The following is a 16,655-nucleotide window of genomic DNA, read 5'->3' as shown; positions in this document are numbered from 1 at the left end:
AGCCATGTTAGTCTGTATCAGCGAAAAAACCAAGGAGTACTTGTGGCACCTTAGAGACTAACAAATTTAGGTTCCTGGTTTAGTGTTTTTGGTGTGTGGTTGCTGGTGAGTATTGGCTTCAGGTTGGGGGGCTGTCTGGAAGCAAGGACTGGCCAGTCTCCCAAGATCTGAGAGAGTGAAGGATCGTCCTTCAGGATAGGTTGTAGATCCTTGATGATGCGCTGGAGAGATTTTAGTTGGGGGCTGAAGATGACGGCTAGTGGCATTCTGTTACTTTCTTTGTTGGGCCTGTCCTGGAGTAGGTGACTTCTGGGTATTCTTCTGGCTCTGTCAATCTGTTTCTTCAATTCAGTGGGTGGGTATTGTAGTTTTAAAGCGGCTTGATAGAGTTCTTGTAGGTGTTTGTCTCTGTCTGAGGGACTGGAGAACACTAACCCAGAAACCATAGGGACCGAATGGCTAGGCAGCAGTTCTGCGGAAAAGGACCTAGGGGTGACAGTGGACGAGAAGCTGGATATGAGTCAGCAGTGTGCCCTTGTTGCCAAGAAGGCCAATGGCATTTTGGGATGTATAAGTAGGGGCATAGCGAGCAGATCGAGGGACGTGATCGTTCCCCTCTATTCGACATTGGTGAGGCCTCATCTGGAGTACTGTGTCCAGTTTTGGGCCCCACACTTCAAGAAGGATGTGGATAAATTGGAGAGAGTCCAGCGAAGGGCAACAAAAATGATTAGGGGTCTGGAACACATGAGTTATGAGGAGAGGCTGAGGGAGCTGGGATTGTTTAGCCTGCAGAAGAGAAGAATGAGGGGGGATTTGATAGCTGCTTTCAACTACCTGAAAGGGGGTTCCAAAGAGGGTGGCTCTAGACAGTTCTCAATGGTAGCAGATGACAGAACGAGGAGTAATGGTCTCAAGCTGCAGTGGGGGAGGTTTAGATTGGATATTAGGAAAAACTTTTTCACTAAGAGGGTGGTGAAACACTGGAATGCGTTACCTAGGGAGGTGGTAGAATCTCCTTCCTTAGAGGTTTTTAAGGTCAGGCTTGACAAAGCCCTGGCTGGGATAATTTAACTGGGAATTGTCCAACCCCCTGCTCGAAGCAGGACCTAGATGACCTTCTGGGGTCCCTTCCAACCCTTATATTCTATGATTCTATGATTCTATGAAACCTATCCTTGCAACAAAGCCCAATGCCAACTCTGTCCCCATATCTATTCAAGGGACACCATGACTGGACCGAATCACATCAGCGACACCATCAGAGGCTCATTCACCTGAACATCTACCAATGTGATATATGCCATCATGTGCCAGTAATGCCCCTCTGCCATGTACATTGGCCAAACCGGACAATCTCTATGCAAAAGAATAAATGGACAAATCAGATGTCAAGAATTATAACATTCAAAAACTAGTCGGAGAACACTTCAACCTCCCTAGTCACTCAATTACAGACCTAAAAGTCGCAATACTCCAACAAAAAAACCTTCAAAAACAGACTCCAAAGAGAAACTGCAGAATTGGAATTAATTTGCAAACTGGACACCATTAAATTAGGCTTGAATAAAGACCGGGAGTGAATGGGTCATTACTCAAAGTAAAAACTATTTCCCCATGCTATTTTTTTCCCTACTGTTACTCACACCTTCTTGTCAACTGTTTGAAATGAGCCATCCTGATTATCACTACAAAAGTTTTTTTCTCCTGCTGACAATAGCCCACCTTAATTGAGTAGTCTCATTACAGTTGGTATGGCAACACCCTTTTTTCATGTTTGTGTTCTCTCTCTCTCTCACACATATTATAATATAATCTTCCTACTGTATTTTCCACTGCATGCATCTGATGAAGTGGGTTTTAGCCCAGGAAAGCTCATACCCAAATAAATGTGTTAGTCTCTAAGGTGCCAAAAGTACTCCTCATTTTTTTTTTTTACGATTATCACTGGAAACGATCTCCAATTTTTCTGACCTCATCTGCATCTAACGCTGCCAGACCACTTCTTCCCGCTGTATGAATCACTAACAGAACAGAGACATTGTTGTTTCTGTTGCCTTCCTTAGACTTATTGCATTTTCTCCTATGTTTAAGTTATCTCCTCAGCTAGTTCCACCTACTGAGACAAACACATCAGAACTCTGGGAGATACAAAACCTCTTCTATGTACGGGAAGGATGAGGTAATCAAAAGAAAGTTTTACTTCATCTGCTGGCCTTCAGGAACTACATCCAAATATCTTGACTGGTATACGGGAATCGAACAGAGATGGTTATTTAAAATGGAAACCCTTAGACAACCTTAACTATAGATGTCCCTATGTATTCCACCTATATTAAGTATGTAACGTTGTCTATGCAGATCATAGCATACAATATATATTTTACATGTTATTTTACCACAAAAAGGCAACAGAAAAAACCTCCTTGCACTGTTGGGAAATGAAAATCTCTCCTTGCAGCAGAAAATATGGTATGTATTATGAGACACTAATTCAAAATGCATAAAATCAAAACGGAAAGCAACATGACACGTGTCTCAAAAGTGAGTTGTGTAATACTCCTGCAACATCTGGGGTTCAAACTTTTAACAAAAAACACACACTCAGTCATACCAAAATTCAGTTTTTTAGTATCCATTTGAATATTTTAAGATAAACTTGGGGCTTCGTTAAAAAAAATGTTTATAGATCAACTAACAAAGCTAAAGTAATTTTATTTCATTTTAAACAATGGGCCAAATTCATACCTGGAGAAACTGTTTACTTCAATTGAATATTCTAGGAATTATTTTGTCCACTGTTATCTAAGCAGCCTGTACACATTACAGCTCAACTTTTAAACACAAAAATTTAAATATTTAATACCACGTATGAGCACCACAGTCAGCAGAAAATTAGTTCAATAACTCCGTTAAATCTGATTTCCTGTCTGTTTTGGTTTAAGATCCTGCATCAATACAGCTCAACATCAAATATATAGTTTCATTTTCCAAGAAGATATGCCTACAAAGTCACATTACAACCACCCCTTTTACTTCCAAATAGAATTATATATATTTCAGACAGTTTATTTTTTCAGCATGGTCACAAGTTCTTTATAATTTAAAATGTTTTTCTGAATTAAATACTATTAAAAGCAGGAGGCTAAAATAATCAGCATTCTGCTCTGTAGCAGCCTCTGAATCTTGCAAAATTATTTTTGTAAAATTGAAGAGATAACATTAAAAGATTAATGCCTCAAAATCTTAACACTGCATTGTTAGTTTATGTAAAAGTACAAAATTTATGGAAAATTAAGATCTTTTAAAAAGACAAGGTGAGTGAGATAATATCTTTTACTGAACCAACTTTTTGAAATATGGACTGTACAACGCTGGAAAGGTAAGATTAAAAATGAGTTCACAGCACTGCCATATTAATTTATTTACAAAAGTCATGGAAGGTTGTCTACAGCTAGCTAGTGCTGAGTTATAAAATGATTCTAAGCATCAAAGATCACATGTGCCAGAGGCTGAGGCTGAACTCCTTGGTAACAGGTCTATCAACAAGAAACTTAAACCTGAGCAGCAGCAGCAGCGGCTGTTGCTTTACCAGCTCCATTTCTATACACTTCAGAGTGCTGATCAGTGGCTAGAAGCAGCAGTAGAAAAAGTAATTGTTTTCCCAAATGTCTTCTTTTCATGAAAAAAGTGAAAATGGAAGACACAATGGAGTAAAGTAGAAATGAATGTGGCTTTATTCTGCCCCTTTCATTCTTAAAATATTCCAATGTGCTCGACAAAACAATGAATCAGAAGCTGGGAATGTGATGTCTATGTAGGCATATGCCATAACCATTATTTGACAAGATATACAGTTTTGGACACTAGAACCTATTTTATTTAAAAGTGCTGATCGCGACACCAGGATTATCATTGTACTCTTTTTGAATAGAGCTATGGGCTGTAACCTCCAATGGGACAAAAACAACAGTATATCATCTCACCCAAAGGCTATCACACCTATAATGCTGCACAGCTATGTTAGCGTTAGATAAGAATCCAAATGCAGATATTAGCCTTGCTTAAAGGCACAGCCTACAGATTTGTATATTTAGACATGAAAACCAATTTTCAAAAGTGCTGAGCACCTGCCACTGAAATGGAATTTTGTATATACTGCAATGGAGGCTAACTCCAGAATCCTGGCCAATATTCATCCTTACAGTAAAACAGATTCTTATGTCTCTGACTCTACATGTTAATGAATACTGAATATAGAATGACAGCTGCATACTATTGGATCAGTAGGAATTGAGACTAGTTCTGTAAGGTTTCAAATTTGGATTCTAATAAACGAAGTCAGTACTAATTACTAAAATGTCACATAGGGCAATTTCATTAAGGAGTAATTTAACCTAATTGTAACAGAGCTGTGGAAGAAGTGCAAGTGTTCCAATTGTTATCCAGCATCTACTATGTAGCTGAACTAGAGTCACAGGGGAGCCACATGAAGCAAACTATATTATATATATGTATTTATATTAAAGAAAAAAAATATGAGTGAAGACCAAAGCCAAGCACACTGAGAGAAATACTACTTTGACATCTGATTTGTATGACTGAGGAAAATGTGGAGAGTAGTGTGAATATTAACCATTTATTCTACTACACCAACCTCTAAATTTGTAATGTGTTTACCAGATGCCAAGTATTGCTCAGCCTGAACTTTATTATTATGGACTGTATTCACAAAGGCAGGGCCTCACTTATCAAAGTGAAATCTGGAAAGAAATCTGGAAAGAAGAATTCAGAAAGTTTTCTTTATTTTACACTTTAATTTTTTCCCATAGGCTTTGGAGGAAACAAAGCAGTTTCAAAACACTTCTTACACATATGTATATATTAAATACAATCCTTAGATACAAATTAGAATTAATGTATATAATTATCCAAAGTAAAAGAAGTGAATCGAAGAGACCACAGTTTTTTGCACCTTACCAATTTCACCACCTGCTTTTATCTAAACAAAATAGGTAATGAGAGTACCTACTTCCTATAATTTCCACTATTCAGAGGAGAAAATTAGGACTTCACGAAAGGTTTCTTCAAGCATCCTGGATTTGCCTTAAACAATGATTTAAGTTAGAAGCACACACAAAATGTATTTAAGTGTAGGGTCCATCAAAATTAGACATTTGGGTCAAGAAATGAAAGGTCATTCCTTTGTAATCATACAAGACTTCTATTTCAATATCCAATGTTGTTGTAGCTGTGTAAGTCCCAGGATATCAGAGAGACAAGGTGGGTGAAGTAATATCCTGGTCTATTTCAATAGTTGATAAAATCATTGCAAAGTGGCTGATGACCGTTTTCTTTTGGTTGAAAAAACAGGATCTATATAGAATAAAATATAGCTGACTAGGGAATCCACTGACTGAGTAGCTATAGAAGGCTACCTGTACATACCCTACACATCAGGAAAAGGTAGGTCTCTGCACTGCTGCCACATGAGATGGAGTAGAAGGCCACTTTGGAGGTGGGCTAAAGGTGCAGATCTGTGTTTATGAACAGGTTAAAATAGCATCCACAGTCTAAGCATGAGGAAGATGTTTAGCAGATCAATACCTTGATTCTGGTTTTGGGGGGTGGAGGAAGTTGGCTTTCACCTCCTCAACCATTCAGCACTCCACCTATATAGGGCTTTATGTGGTGGAGTATAGTACACCCTTAATGTCTACCTCTGCCTTTAAATAAATTTATATTATGATTAAATGAAACATTTCCTTAGAGAAGATCTGAACTAATTAAAGAAATACAGAATTCTTTAGGGGATTAGTGATGTAGTGGTAGGAGTCTGCTATAGACCACCAGACCAGGGGGATGAGGTGGATGAGGCTTTCTTCCGGCAACTCACAGAAGCTACTAGATCGCACGCCCTGGTTCTCAGGGGTGACTTTAATTTTCCTGATATCTGCTGGGAGAGCAACACAGCGGTGCATAGACAATCCAGGAAGTTTTTGGAAAACGTAGGGGACAATTTCCTGGTGCAAGTGCTAGAGGAGCCAACTGGGGGGGAGCTTTTCTTGACCTGCTGCTCACAAACCGGGAAGAATTAGTGGGGGAAGCAAAAGTGGATGGGAATTTGGGAGGCAGTGACCATGAGTTGGTTGAGTTCAGGATCCTGACACAGGGAAGAAAGGTAAGCAGCAGGATACAGACCCTGGACTTCAGGAAAGCAGACTTCGACTCCCTCAGGGAACGGATGGGTAGGATCCCCTGGGGGACTAACACGAAGGGGAAAGGAGTCCAGGAGAGCTGGCTGTATTTCAAGGAATCCCTGTTGAGGTTACAGGGACAAACCATCCCGATGTGTCGAAAGAATAGTAAATATGGCAGGCGACCAGCTTGGCTTAACGGTGAAATCCTAGCGGATCTTAAACATAAAAAAGAAGCTTACAAGAAGTGGAAGGTTGGACATATGACCAGGGAAGAGTATAAAAATATTGCTCGGGCATGTAGGAATGAAATCAGGAGGGCCAAATCGCACCTGGAGCTGCAACTAGCAAGAGATGTCAAGAGTAACAAGAAGGGTTTCTTCAGGTATGTTGGCAACAAGAAGAAAGCCAAGGAAAGTGTGGGCCCCTTACTGAATGAGGGAGGCAACCTAGTGACAGAGGATGTGGGAAAAACTAATGTGCTCAATGCTTTTTTTGCCTCTGTCTTCACGAACAAGGACAGCTCCCAGGCTGCTGCGCTGGGCATCACAGCATGGGGAGTAGATGGCCAGCCCTCTGTGGAGAAAGAGGTGGTTAGGGACTATTTAGAAAAGCTGGACGTGCACAAGTCCATGGGGCCGGACGAGTTGCATCCGAGAGTGCTAAAGGAATTGGCAGCTGTGATTGCAGAGCCATTGGCCATTATCTTTGAAAACTCGTGGCGAACGGGGGAAGTCCCGGATGACTGGAAAAAGGCTAATGTAGTGCCAATCTTTAAAAAAGGGAAGAAGGAGGATCCTGGGAACTACAGGCCAGTCAGTCCCCGGAAAAATCATGGAGCAGGTCCTCAAAGAATCAATCCTGAAGCACTTACATGAGAGGAAAGTGATCAGGAACAGTCAGCATGGATTCACCAAGGGAAGGTCATGCCTGACTAATCTAATCGCCTTCTATGATGAGATTACTGGTTCTGTGGATGAAGGGAAAGCAGTGGATGTATTGTTTCTTGACTTTAGCAAAGCTTTTTGACACGGTCTCCCACAGTATTCTTGTCAGCAAGTTAAAGAAGTATGGGCTGGATGAATGCACTATAAGGTGGGTAGAAAGTTGGCTAGATTATCGGGCTCAACGGGTAGTGATCAATGGCTCCATGTATAGTTGGCAGCTGGTGTGAAGTGGAGTGCCCCAGGGGTCAGTCCTGGGGCCGGTTTTGTTCAATATCTTCATAAATGATCTGGAGGATGGTGTGGATTGCACTCTCAGCAAATTTGCGGATGATACTAAACTAGGAGGAGTGGTAGATATGCTGGAGGGCAGGGATAGGATACAGAAAGAGCTAGACAAATTGGAGGATTGGGCCAAAAGAAATCTGATGAGGTTCAATAAGGATAACTGCAGGGTCCTGCACTTAGGATGGAAGAACCCAATGCACCGCTACAGACTAGGGACCAAATGGCTAGGCAGCAGTTCTGCGGAAAAGGACCTAGGGGTGACAGTGGACGAGAAGCTGGATATGAGGCAGCAGCGTGCCCTTGTTGCCAAGAAGGCCAATGGCATTTTGGGATGTATAAGTAGGGGCATAGCGAGCAGATCGAGGGATGTGATCGTCCCCCTCTACTCGGCATTGGTGAGGCCTCATCTGGAGTACTGTGTCCAGTTTTGGGCCCCACACTACAAGAAGGATGTGGATAAATTGGAGAGAGTCCAGCGAAGGGCAACAAAAATGATTAGGGGTCTGGAACACATGACTTATGAGGAGAGGCTGAGGGAACTGGGATTGTTTAGTCTGCAGAAGAGAAGAATGAGGGGGGGTTTGATAGCTGCTTTCAACTACCTGAGAGGTGGTTCCAGAGAGGATGGTTCTAGACTATTCTCAGTGGTGGAAGAGGACAGGACAAGGAGTAATGGTCTCAAGTTGCAGTGGGGGAGGTTTAGGTTGGATATTAGGAAAAACTTTTTCACTAGGAGGGTGGTGAAACACTGGAATGAGTTACCTAGGGAGGTAGTAGAATCTCCTTCCTTAGAAGTTTTTAAGGTCAGGCTTGACAAAGCCCTGGCTGGGATGGTCCTGCTTTGGGACCATTTGGGGATTGGTCCTGCTTTGAGCAGGGGGTTGGACTGGATGACCTCCTGAGGTCCCTTCCAACCCTGATATTCTATGATTCTATGATTTTAAATGTGTAATTCAGATCCGAATAACTATCCTATTTAGCTTCACTGTCATAATGCCCTATTCCTGTGAAGTGCTAGGCTCCTTCAACACTCTTTAACCTCAGGGAGGTTTTCTGCAGTGAAGCTGAAAAGGACAGCCATTCAAATCAGAACTAAACAGTGAAACCTGTTGGAGAGTTAATCTATATCAATTTAACAAGAGTTGAGTGTGTTTAGCACCTAGTACCTCACTAGATCAGACTGTTATTTGTCCCAAACTTCTGTTTTTGTAGACTGCTACCAATGAAATTATTACAGTCAAATGCTAGTATCAGAATGGCTGGTCTTTTAAGGGGAGCTGAGCTCAATTGCATCCAATCAGCTGGGCCCAATCAGACTAATCAGCTGCCCCTCACCTGAGGCTGTAAGGCTAGGGATCACATGATAGCTTGAAGATCAAATGGTTCTCATAAAAGTGAGCAAGTAGCTTAGCTGAGGATGGGAGCTGCAGGAGGTAGGGAGACAAGAGGTCCTGGGGCAGAGGAAAGAACACAGTTTATACGTGATTCTCAGACAGACAGCCTGCAGAGTGTAATCCTGCAGGCAAGCAGGCTAGGAAGGAGATGGGATCAGAAAGGTTTGCCTTGACTTGACTCCCAGGCAGACAGTCTGCAGAATGTAATCCTGAGGGGAGTAGACAGGCCCTGCAGAAGACTCCAGGTCAGGGGGAAAGGACACAATTGATGTTTTGAACTTTTCCTTAACAAGTTTATTTTGAAAAAATTAAAATCAAAAGTCTTGATGAAAAGGACAGAAATCCTGTGGCTGGAAGAGTGCTCTTTGGTGCACCGGCTAGTGAGATAGCCAACTGGTTTACATTTAGGCTCTGTTTGACATTGCTTACTCCAGATAAATTAGGCAGACATCACATGACACTTATACTTTGTTTCCACATTCAGACTAATAGGTAACTAAAGCTCAGCTGTGCTCAGAAAACTTGTAAAAAAGCACACTAATCTGCTACAAAAATATAATAGCTTAAACGTGTATCAAAGTGAGCCTCAAACAGATGCCAAAAATCTGCAGAATGCACAACCAAAAACAAAAATATTTTTAAAGCACATTTTGTGGGGTTTATTTTAGTTCTAATTTATTCTCTCTCATTTCTAATCTTTTCAAATATGTAACAAGTACAGATGAAAAAATTTACTTGTCTTGCAATTTCTAATTTCGCTCCATAATTCTATTCATACACAAGACTAATTAACTAAGTAACTGAACAAACACATTACTAAACAGGAAATCTTACTGTATGGAGTGTAACTACAGCAGTCGGTCCCAGGATATTAGAGGAAGGTGGGTGAGGTATTATCTTTTATAGGATCACTTCTGTTGGTGAGAGACAAGCTTTCGAGCCACACAGAGCTAGTCTTCAGGTCAGAATAGAAGACAAAGGTAAGAATAAAAGATAAGTTCCACTAAAAGATGCTGCCTCATCCACCTTATCTCAGAAAATTTTACTGTTTCAGTAAACCCAGTTTAAACCCATTTTTTAAATAAAATATATACATCAATTAATGGTATAAGGTCTGTTAATAATTCCTGTTCAGCTCTATTAGCCTAGAAGTTAGGGTGTTTTAAGTCAGCACCTGTATATTTTAAAAAACAAGGCTGAGATTTTCATAGCTATTAAGGGATTTGCATCCCAATTCCCATTAATTTTAAATTTTTAAATTATTATTATAAACACTTTTATATTGCAGTACCACCTATAGGCCTCAACGACACTGGATCTCATTGTGCTGGGTGATGTACAAAGACGATAAATTGAAGTTCCTGCCCCAAAAAGCTTATAGTCTAAAAGACACAGGTGGGTGAAAATCAGGCATGCTGGGGTGTGCTGAGGGAGACAAGGTAACAAATCAATTGCACAGGATGTGTACAATTCTTAGCCAGCCAGTAGGTGTAATTATGTATAGTCTTTGATAAGTCCTGTAGATTGTAAACAGACAAAGGTGACAAACCAGGTTTCTTCTATATAAAGGGGAAAGAAAATATAGTGGCAGATGCCATGTCCAGGAGAGAGGGCTCTGAAAGGCTGCCTCTGGGTTAGCCACTAGCTAACTTCCCTGTAACTTTTTAATGGGAGAGGTGTGACGCTAAAAGCATCTCAAGGCAAGAGGCTCACTGGAATCAGGTAGAGAGTTTCAGCTGGCCTGACTAGTTCAAGGTACACCAATTCACTATGGTTATAATCTGCATCTAAAAAGATGTCATGTGATAGGTAACTGGAAAACTAAAAACTCACTGATCAATAATATTCTTGCATGATGTATGTACACAGTGTGCATCAAGAGTAACGGATATAGGCTAGAATTATGACTAAAATGTATTTAAACCAGACATATTGGGAGAGTTAGTAAATAGGTCAGCCCAAGATAAAGGTATGTACATTTGCTTCTTAGACTAGCATGGTCACCAGGCAGAGACAATGAAGGTCCCTTTACATAGTAGGTAAACAAAGCTATCAAACTAACAAATATAAAGATTGGGGGGAGAGGGGGGCTGAATCTCAAGTGATAAGCAACTGAGTCAACAGATTGTATACAATATTATTGTATTATAAAAGTGTGTAGAGTGAGGTCTTTTATGAAAACCTATGACACACTGGTGATTAGTATCATTGTGAACTGTATGTATTAACATTATATAAGGAATTATGAGTACCCATTGATATTATCTTTTACAGTTTGTGTCCAAACAAAGGAAGATATAGATCTCTCCCAGACAGGAGGGAACATAACAGCTATTTACTTGTCTCCGATGTAAATTAAGGATGATGGAATCAAAACAATGGAAATCATATTTACATACGTAGGGATTGGAAGCCCACACGAAGGGAAAAACAGCATGAGGTTATCCTGCCTTCTGAAACAAGTCCATTGAACTTTGGAAGATATAAGCAAGGGCCGATGCCATCTTTGGCATCCATCACTAGACAGCCACAAGGGCCAGAGCTCTTGCAACCTGAGAAAGATGGGTCCTTCAACCAAGGAGAGAACTGAAAATAGGTGAGAAAACAGCTTCGGCAAAGTTCTTTCATCTAGGAAGACAAGGGAACCAAGCATCTTGTACTTCTGTGGAAGATCCCAACTGAGGGGAAGTCAGCCAGGGCTGGGAAGAAGGAAGATTGGTGAGAGAAACCATCTTGAACAAAGCCTGTACCTTGCAAGATTAAGTTTTAGACCATTAGATATGTATTTTCACTTTTAATTGCTTGTAACCATCTCCACTTATTTTTTGTACTTGACATCACTTAATCCTATGTATAATTTTGTTAATAAATTTGTTTTATTTTTTACTATAAACCAACTCAGTGCTGTGTTTGAAGGGAAGGGTGTAATTACCCCCATTATTTTAATAAGATGTAATGGGCTTCTGTCTCTTTGAAGGAGCAACAAACCTTAATATTTGTCCGAGTGGCCCAGGTGAGGGCTGGACACTTCAGGGCACATGGTTTTGGGGAAGTTTGGGGATGTGGTGTGTTGGGGTCACTTGCTGGTTGTAACCAAGTCTGGTGGAAATGGTGTTGTGAGGGTTTTGGGGTCAGAGCTGCTGAACCAGGGTTGTCTGGCACACAGACTGTTACCTGTGAGTATCCCAGGCTCGGAGCTACAGCAGAAAAGCATTGTAATGCACCCAAGATCGCAGGATAAGCAGTGACACAATCCTTTACTGGTCTGATTTATACCCAGAACACCATGACAGTATGTCTACACTTTAAGCCAGAGGTGTAAATTCCAGCTTGAGGAGACATACACCCCTGCACTAGCATACAGAAAATAAAGTGTAACCATGATAGCGTGAGTGGCTAGCCAGCTCGAAGACCTACCTAGAGTCTCAGATGGGATCCTACTTAGGGTAGCTTGGCCCTCCTGCTGCTGTGGCTACACTCTGTTTTTAGCATGCTAGCTCAATCAGAACCAGCAGAGGTATGTCCTCAAGCTGGAATTTACACATCCAGTTCAAAGTGTAGACATACCTCATGGCTCAGTTCCAAGAGTGAAGTGAAGAAAACAATCCCTCTCAACCTATTTGTGATCTGATTTTTTAAAATACTGAATTCAGGAAATGAATACATACAAAAGAGAGATCTAGGCCACCAACCCTAAAAGTGGCAAAGAGTCCTGTGGCACCTTATAGACTAACAGACATATTGGAGCATAAGCTTTGGTGGGTGAATACCCACTTCTTCAGATGCATGTAGTGGAAATTTCCTAAAAGTGTGCGTCTCAGATGACTAGTAAATGCATCGCTAACAGACTACTTTTGTTCTTGCTTTTCACTGAGTGCCTACTGGTCTGCCAAACTACTTCAGCAACTGTAGAAGAGTAGTGCTATGCTTCTGCTCTCTGCACTTTTCTGAGCACTTGTTTACGGAATTGTATCGACTAGGATTATAGGATCCTAGTCACTTGCACTCCAAGGATCAGATCCTCAACTGGTGTAAACTGATGTAGCTCTGAAAGAAAAGTTTGGGTGAGATATGGGAGGGGAAAAGGGTTGAAAGAAAAAGCCAGACAGGACAGGGAAGGAGAGTGCAACAAAACAGAAGTGGACAAACCAAAAGAACCAGGAGGAAAGGACAGACAGTACTGGCCTAAAAATAATGTTCTTCTTAACTATATTATCTTACCATTTTTGCACTGAAGAATTAACCCGGAGTTTAAAGGGTAGGGTATAAGTATTTGCCTCATGTTAAACTCTGATTTAGAGCAAATTTGCTTATCGGGTATGACACCTCACCTCATATTCTTCCGTGATAAGATTATGATATGATTACGGCATAATTATAATGCATTTTGTACACGATGGGTCATGTGAGCTGCCATTGGAAAAGTTATGATTCGCTGAATAGGATTATCCTATTTGTATTCATGAATTATTTTTGTACCTAAAGTTAAGAATATTGACTATGTATCTGTATTTCAATTGTGCTTACTCTGGGTGACACCCACAACTAGCCTTTCTGATACAACAATGAAGAAGCCAGACAGTGCTGACGGTCCATCAGCAAAAACAATAGACCCTGGAAGAATTTAACCTTCCTGTGAATGTTTTTGCCAGCCTGTAAGCAATTGCTGCTCTGACTCAGCAAGGTATGCAAGGGCATGTGACCAGGCTAGATGACCCTGGACTCCATCTTGGATACCAGGGTTTTTTCCACAAACTGAGGTTGGGACAAAGGATTCCCACCAAATGCTAAAGCTATATAAGGCAGGGAGTGACATCCTCTCTTGTTCTTCAGTCACCACACCAAAAAAGTCCTGGAAACACCTACGGAACAAAAGACTGAACTGGGGGAAGTGCTGGACCCAGGCTAGGAGGATTTCTAGCTTGTGTAGGAAAAACCTAGGGATTCAAAATTGCAAAGCAAGTGTAGCTTGTGCCTTCAGAATCTGCAGCCCACTTGTATCATCAGTCAGGGTGTGTTAAGCTTAGTTTGTGATTTTGTTTATTTACTAGGTAATTTGCTTTCATCTGTTTGCTATCGCTTATAATCACTGAAAATCTCTCTTTTGTAATTTATAAATTTATTTAATGTTTTAATCTAAACCAGTAAGTTTAGAGTGAAGTACTTGAAAATCTTAGCTCAGGGGGCTGCTGCATTTCCTCTTCAGATTGAGGGAGTGAATGCTGGTGAAAGTGCAAGCTTGGAGGGCTGGACAGCTTGTCACAGCAGCACAGTGTGAGAGGGAGCCCAGGCTGGTGGGTCAAAGGGCTCAGTGGTACCCCAGTTCCAGGTGACACCCTGGGGGGAACCCATCATACAGGGTTCTGTGCGTAACTGATAGCGAATATGTTATGTGTTCCTAAGCACTAATAGTTCAGGAATCACTGGTTTACATAAGTTTACTAATGTGTAAAAACATCTGTGTGTCTACCAGAAACGGATGGAAAGTTCATAAATGGATTGCTGAAGACAGACATTGTTTTGCTTCATTCCAACAACTAAATGGTGACCAAGCTGTATTTCAGCAAGATTAGTTTCTCATACTTAAAACCAGACAGACTTACCTCATGAAGTGAGACAAGCATCTAATTGTTATTTTCCAGTAAGTGATGTCTGGTAAGGTTTCTCAAGAGTACGAATAGAACACTCAGGAAGACCTACCAAAGAGTATGTTGGTGTTTTTTGTTTTATTTTAAGCTATGTAATACATGAAAAACTTGTTGGAGATTTATATTCCACCACTTGCTTAAGAGGCAGCAAAACCTCTTCTGAATAGTTAAGAAGAAATAATTAATATTGTAGGTTTTCAGACTCAAATTTAAAAACTTACCTGCCAAAATTGGCTGGCAAAAACTCAAGGAAAGCATCATTCAGGTACAGCTGTGTTAGGTTTAACAGTTGGGAAAATCCATCTGGAAGCCTAGATAAACAAAAAAAATTTAGGTAGTGTTTTTGTTTCAATGAAGCATAGGTAATTATATCGTATTCTCTTAAAACAGTATAATTTGTTTAGTATAGCATAATGAACATATATGGTAAAATTAAGGTTTATCAGCATTTCTACAAGGCTGTCTCAGCCTACACTGGGCTAACTGTTCACACAAGAATCAGTTTCAAGGCCCTTGTTTTTCAATGCTATGAACAGGTTATGGTCTAGTTATCTGAAAGGCTTGTTTTCGCACTGTGGAAGATGCACTCAGAGGAGTTACCGAAGCTAACGAAAAACTAGTAAAACTTTTTGAGTTAGTTTGTTTTTTAAGGGTGGAAGTGGGGTGATGGTCATTTTCAGCAGAAATCCCACCTGTGCTAGCACTACTTCTAGAAACTGGGCCAAGCCTAAATCTTGTCACCAGGGAGACAAGAGACATCGCTTCTGCCGAGTCTTATCCAAGGAGACGAGTTTGCAAAATGGTCCATGGTTTCTGCTCCATGAAATAAACTAGACAGACTGGATTCTTTTTAATTAAGCAACTTATATTTGAGGAAGACCTAATGTACATTTGTCCATCTTCTTCAGAGAACTGGCAACTTCTAAAAATATTGGTAATGGCATTCAAATGTTATGGCTGTAGGTGCCTAAGAAATAGCAGTAGAAGCAATAGAAACAGCAGTGATTTCCTATTTTAAAAGATTTGACTTTGACATTAAAATAAAAAGCAAAAATAATGTTCCCAGTCAGCCGAGAATCTACACGTTTCTGCCCACCCTAGGAGATGGTATTGTGGTTCCCTGCACCTTCTGTAATTTTAAAAACCAAAAGTTTATGTAAACTTAGTCTCTCTATAGTAAGGGTAACACAATGCTTCCATTAAAAGCTCAGTTTAGGGCCAAAACCAAGACTTGAAAAATACACTCAAGTAGTGAAAGGGAAGCCCAAGAAACTGTCTAAGTCATACTTTCCTGAACAATTTAAACTTTAATCTTAAAAAAAAAAAAAAAAAAAAAAGGGGGGGGGGGAGGGGGTTCTAACCCTTATAGTCTTAAAAAGATAACAAGACCCTTATAGTCTTAAAAAGATAACACTGCCTCATGTAAAGCAGTGTGTGCTATATCAATAAATATTTACTTATTTATTTATCCTTATCCAACATACCCACTCAGCCCTTATGCCTACAAAGTTCCATAGTTTTAAATTGACTAGAGCGTAGTGGATCATCTGATCAATTAATCAATACAAATTTAGTACAGTTTACCTTCCACTTAATTAGCAATAATTATGTAATTATACAGTTACACATTAAAATATAAATTATATAATTATATATGTGCATGCACATAATGTTGGATTTATTTTCAAATGGTATTTTATTAAGGTTATAAAAATTTTAAAAAATGTTAATCCCTTTCTTAATTTAACTACACACAAAAACTATGTTAAAAGAATATCAACGTTGCAAAATCAAGCAGAAGTAAGGAAAGTAAGGAAATGCCAGAATTAAGGTTGTCTGTGCAACCCTAAGTCACCTCCCATATGTGTATCCATTAAGATACTGTCTTTAATAACAAGGTCACTTCCTCCCTCTGCTTCCCCCAGAACTCCTGTCTCATTCAGTTCACAGGACAGATGGTATTCACAGAACCAATAGCTATTCTTGTTTTATCCTTATTTTTCAACATGTGACTCTGTCTTATTTACTACACATATTCAAACCTTGCTCTGAATACTGAGCTCCTCATAGGCTTTTTCCATGGTATTCTTCACTAAAGTATCTGAATGCTTCCCAAACATTAATGAACTGATTTGCACAACAACCCTGTGTGTGGTGAGGTGGTATGATCCCCATTTTAAAGAT

General features: G+C 40.2%; 1 protein-coding gene across 11 annotated transcripts in view; it reads right to left on the bottom strand.

Annotated features, from left to right (window-relative positions):
* ERBIN (erbb2 interacting protein) overlaps positions 1–16,655 on the bottom strand; it is a 225,299-nt gene that overhangs the window by 71,866 nt on the left and 136,778 nt on the right. For all 11 annotated transcript variants that reach the window (XM_048851872.2, XM_048851875.2, XM_048851877.2 and 8 more), the window contains one exon: positions 14,693–14,782. In XM_048851872.2, the coding sequence (XP_048707829.2) occupies positions 14,693–14,782 (90 nt within the window). The remainder of the gene's footprint in view (positions 1–14,692; positions 14,783–16,655) is intronic.

The sequence above is a fragment of the Caretta caretta genome, chromosome 5 (genome assembly GCF_965140235.1).
Source record: "Caretta caretta isolate rCarCar2 chromosome 5, rCarCar1.hap1, whole genome shotgun sequence".
Lineage (NCBI taxonomy): Eukaryota > Metazoa > Chordata > Testudines > Cheloniidae > Caretta > Caretta caretta.
The sequence above is the reverse complement of the archived record's forward strand: the minus strand, read 5'-3'. Positions and strand labels throughout refer to the sequence as shown.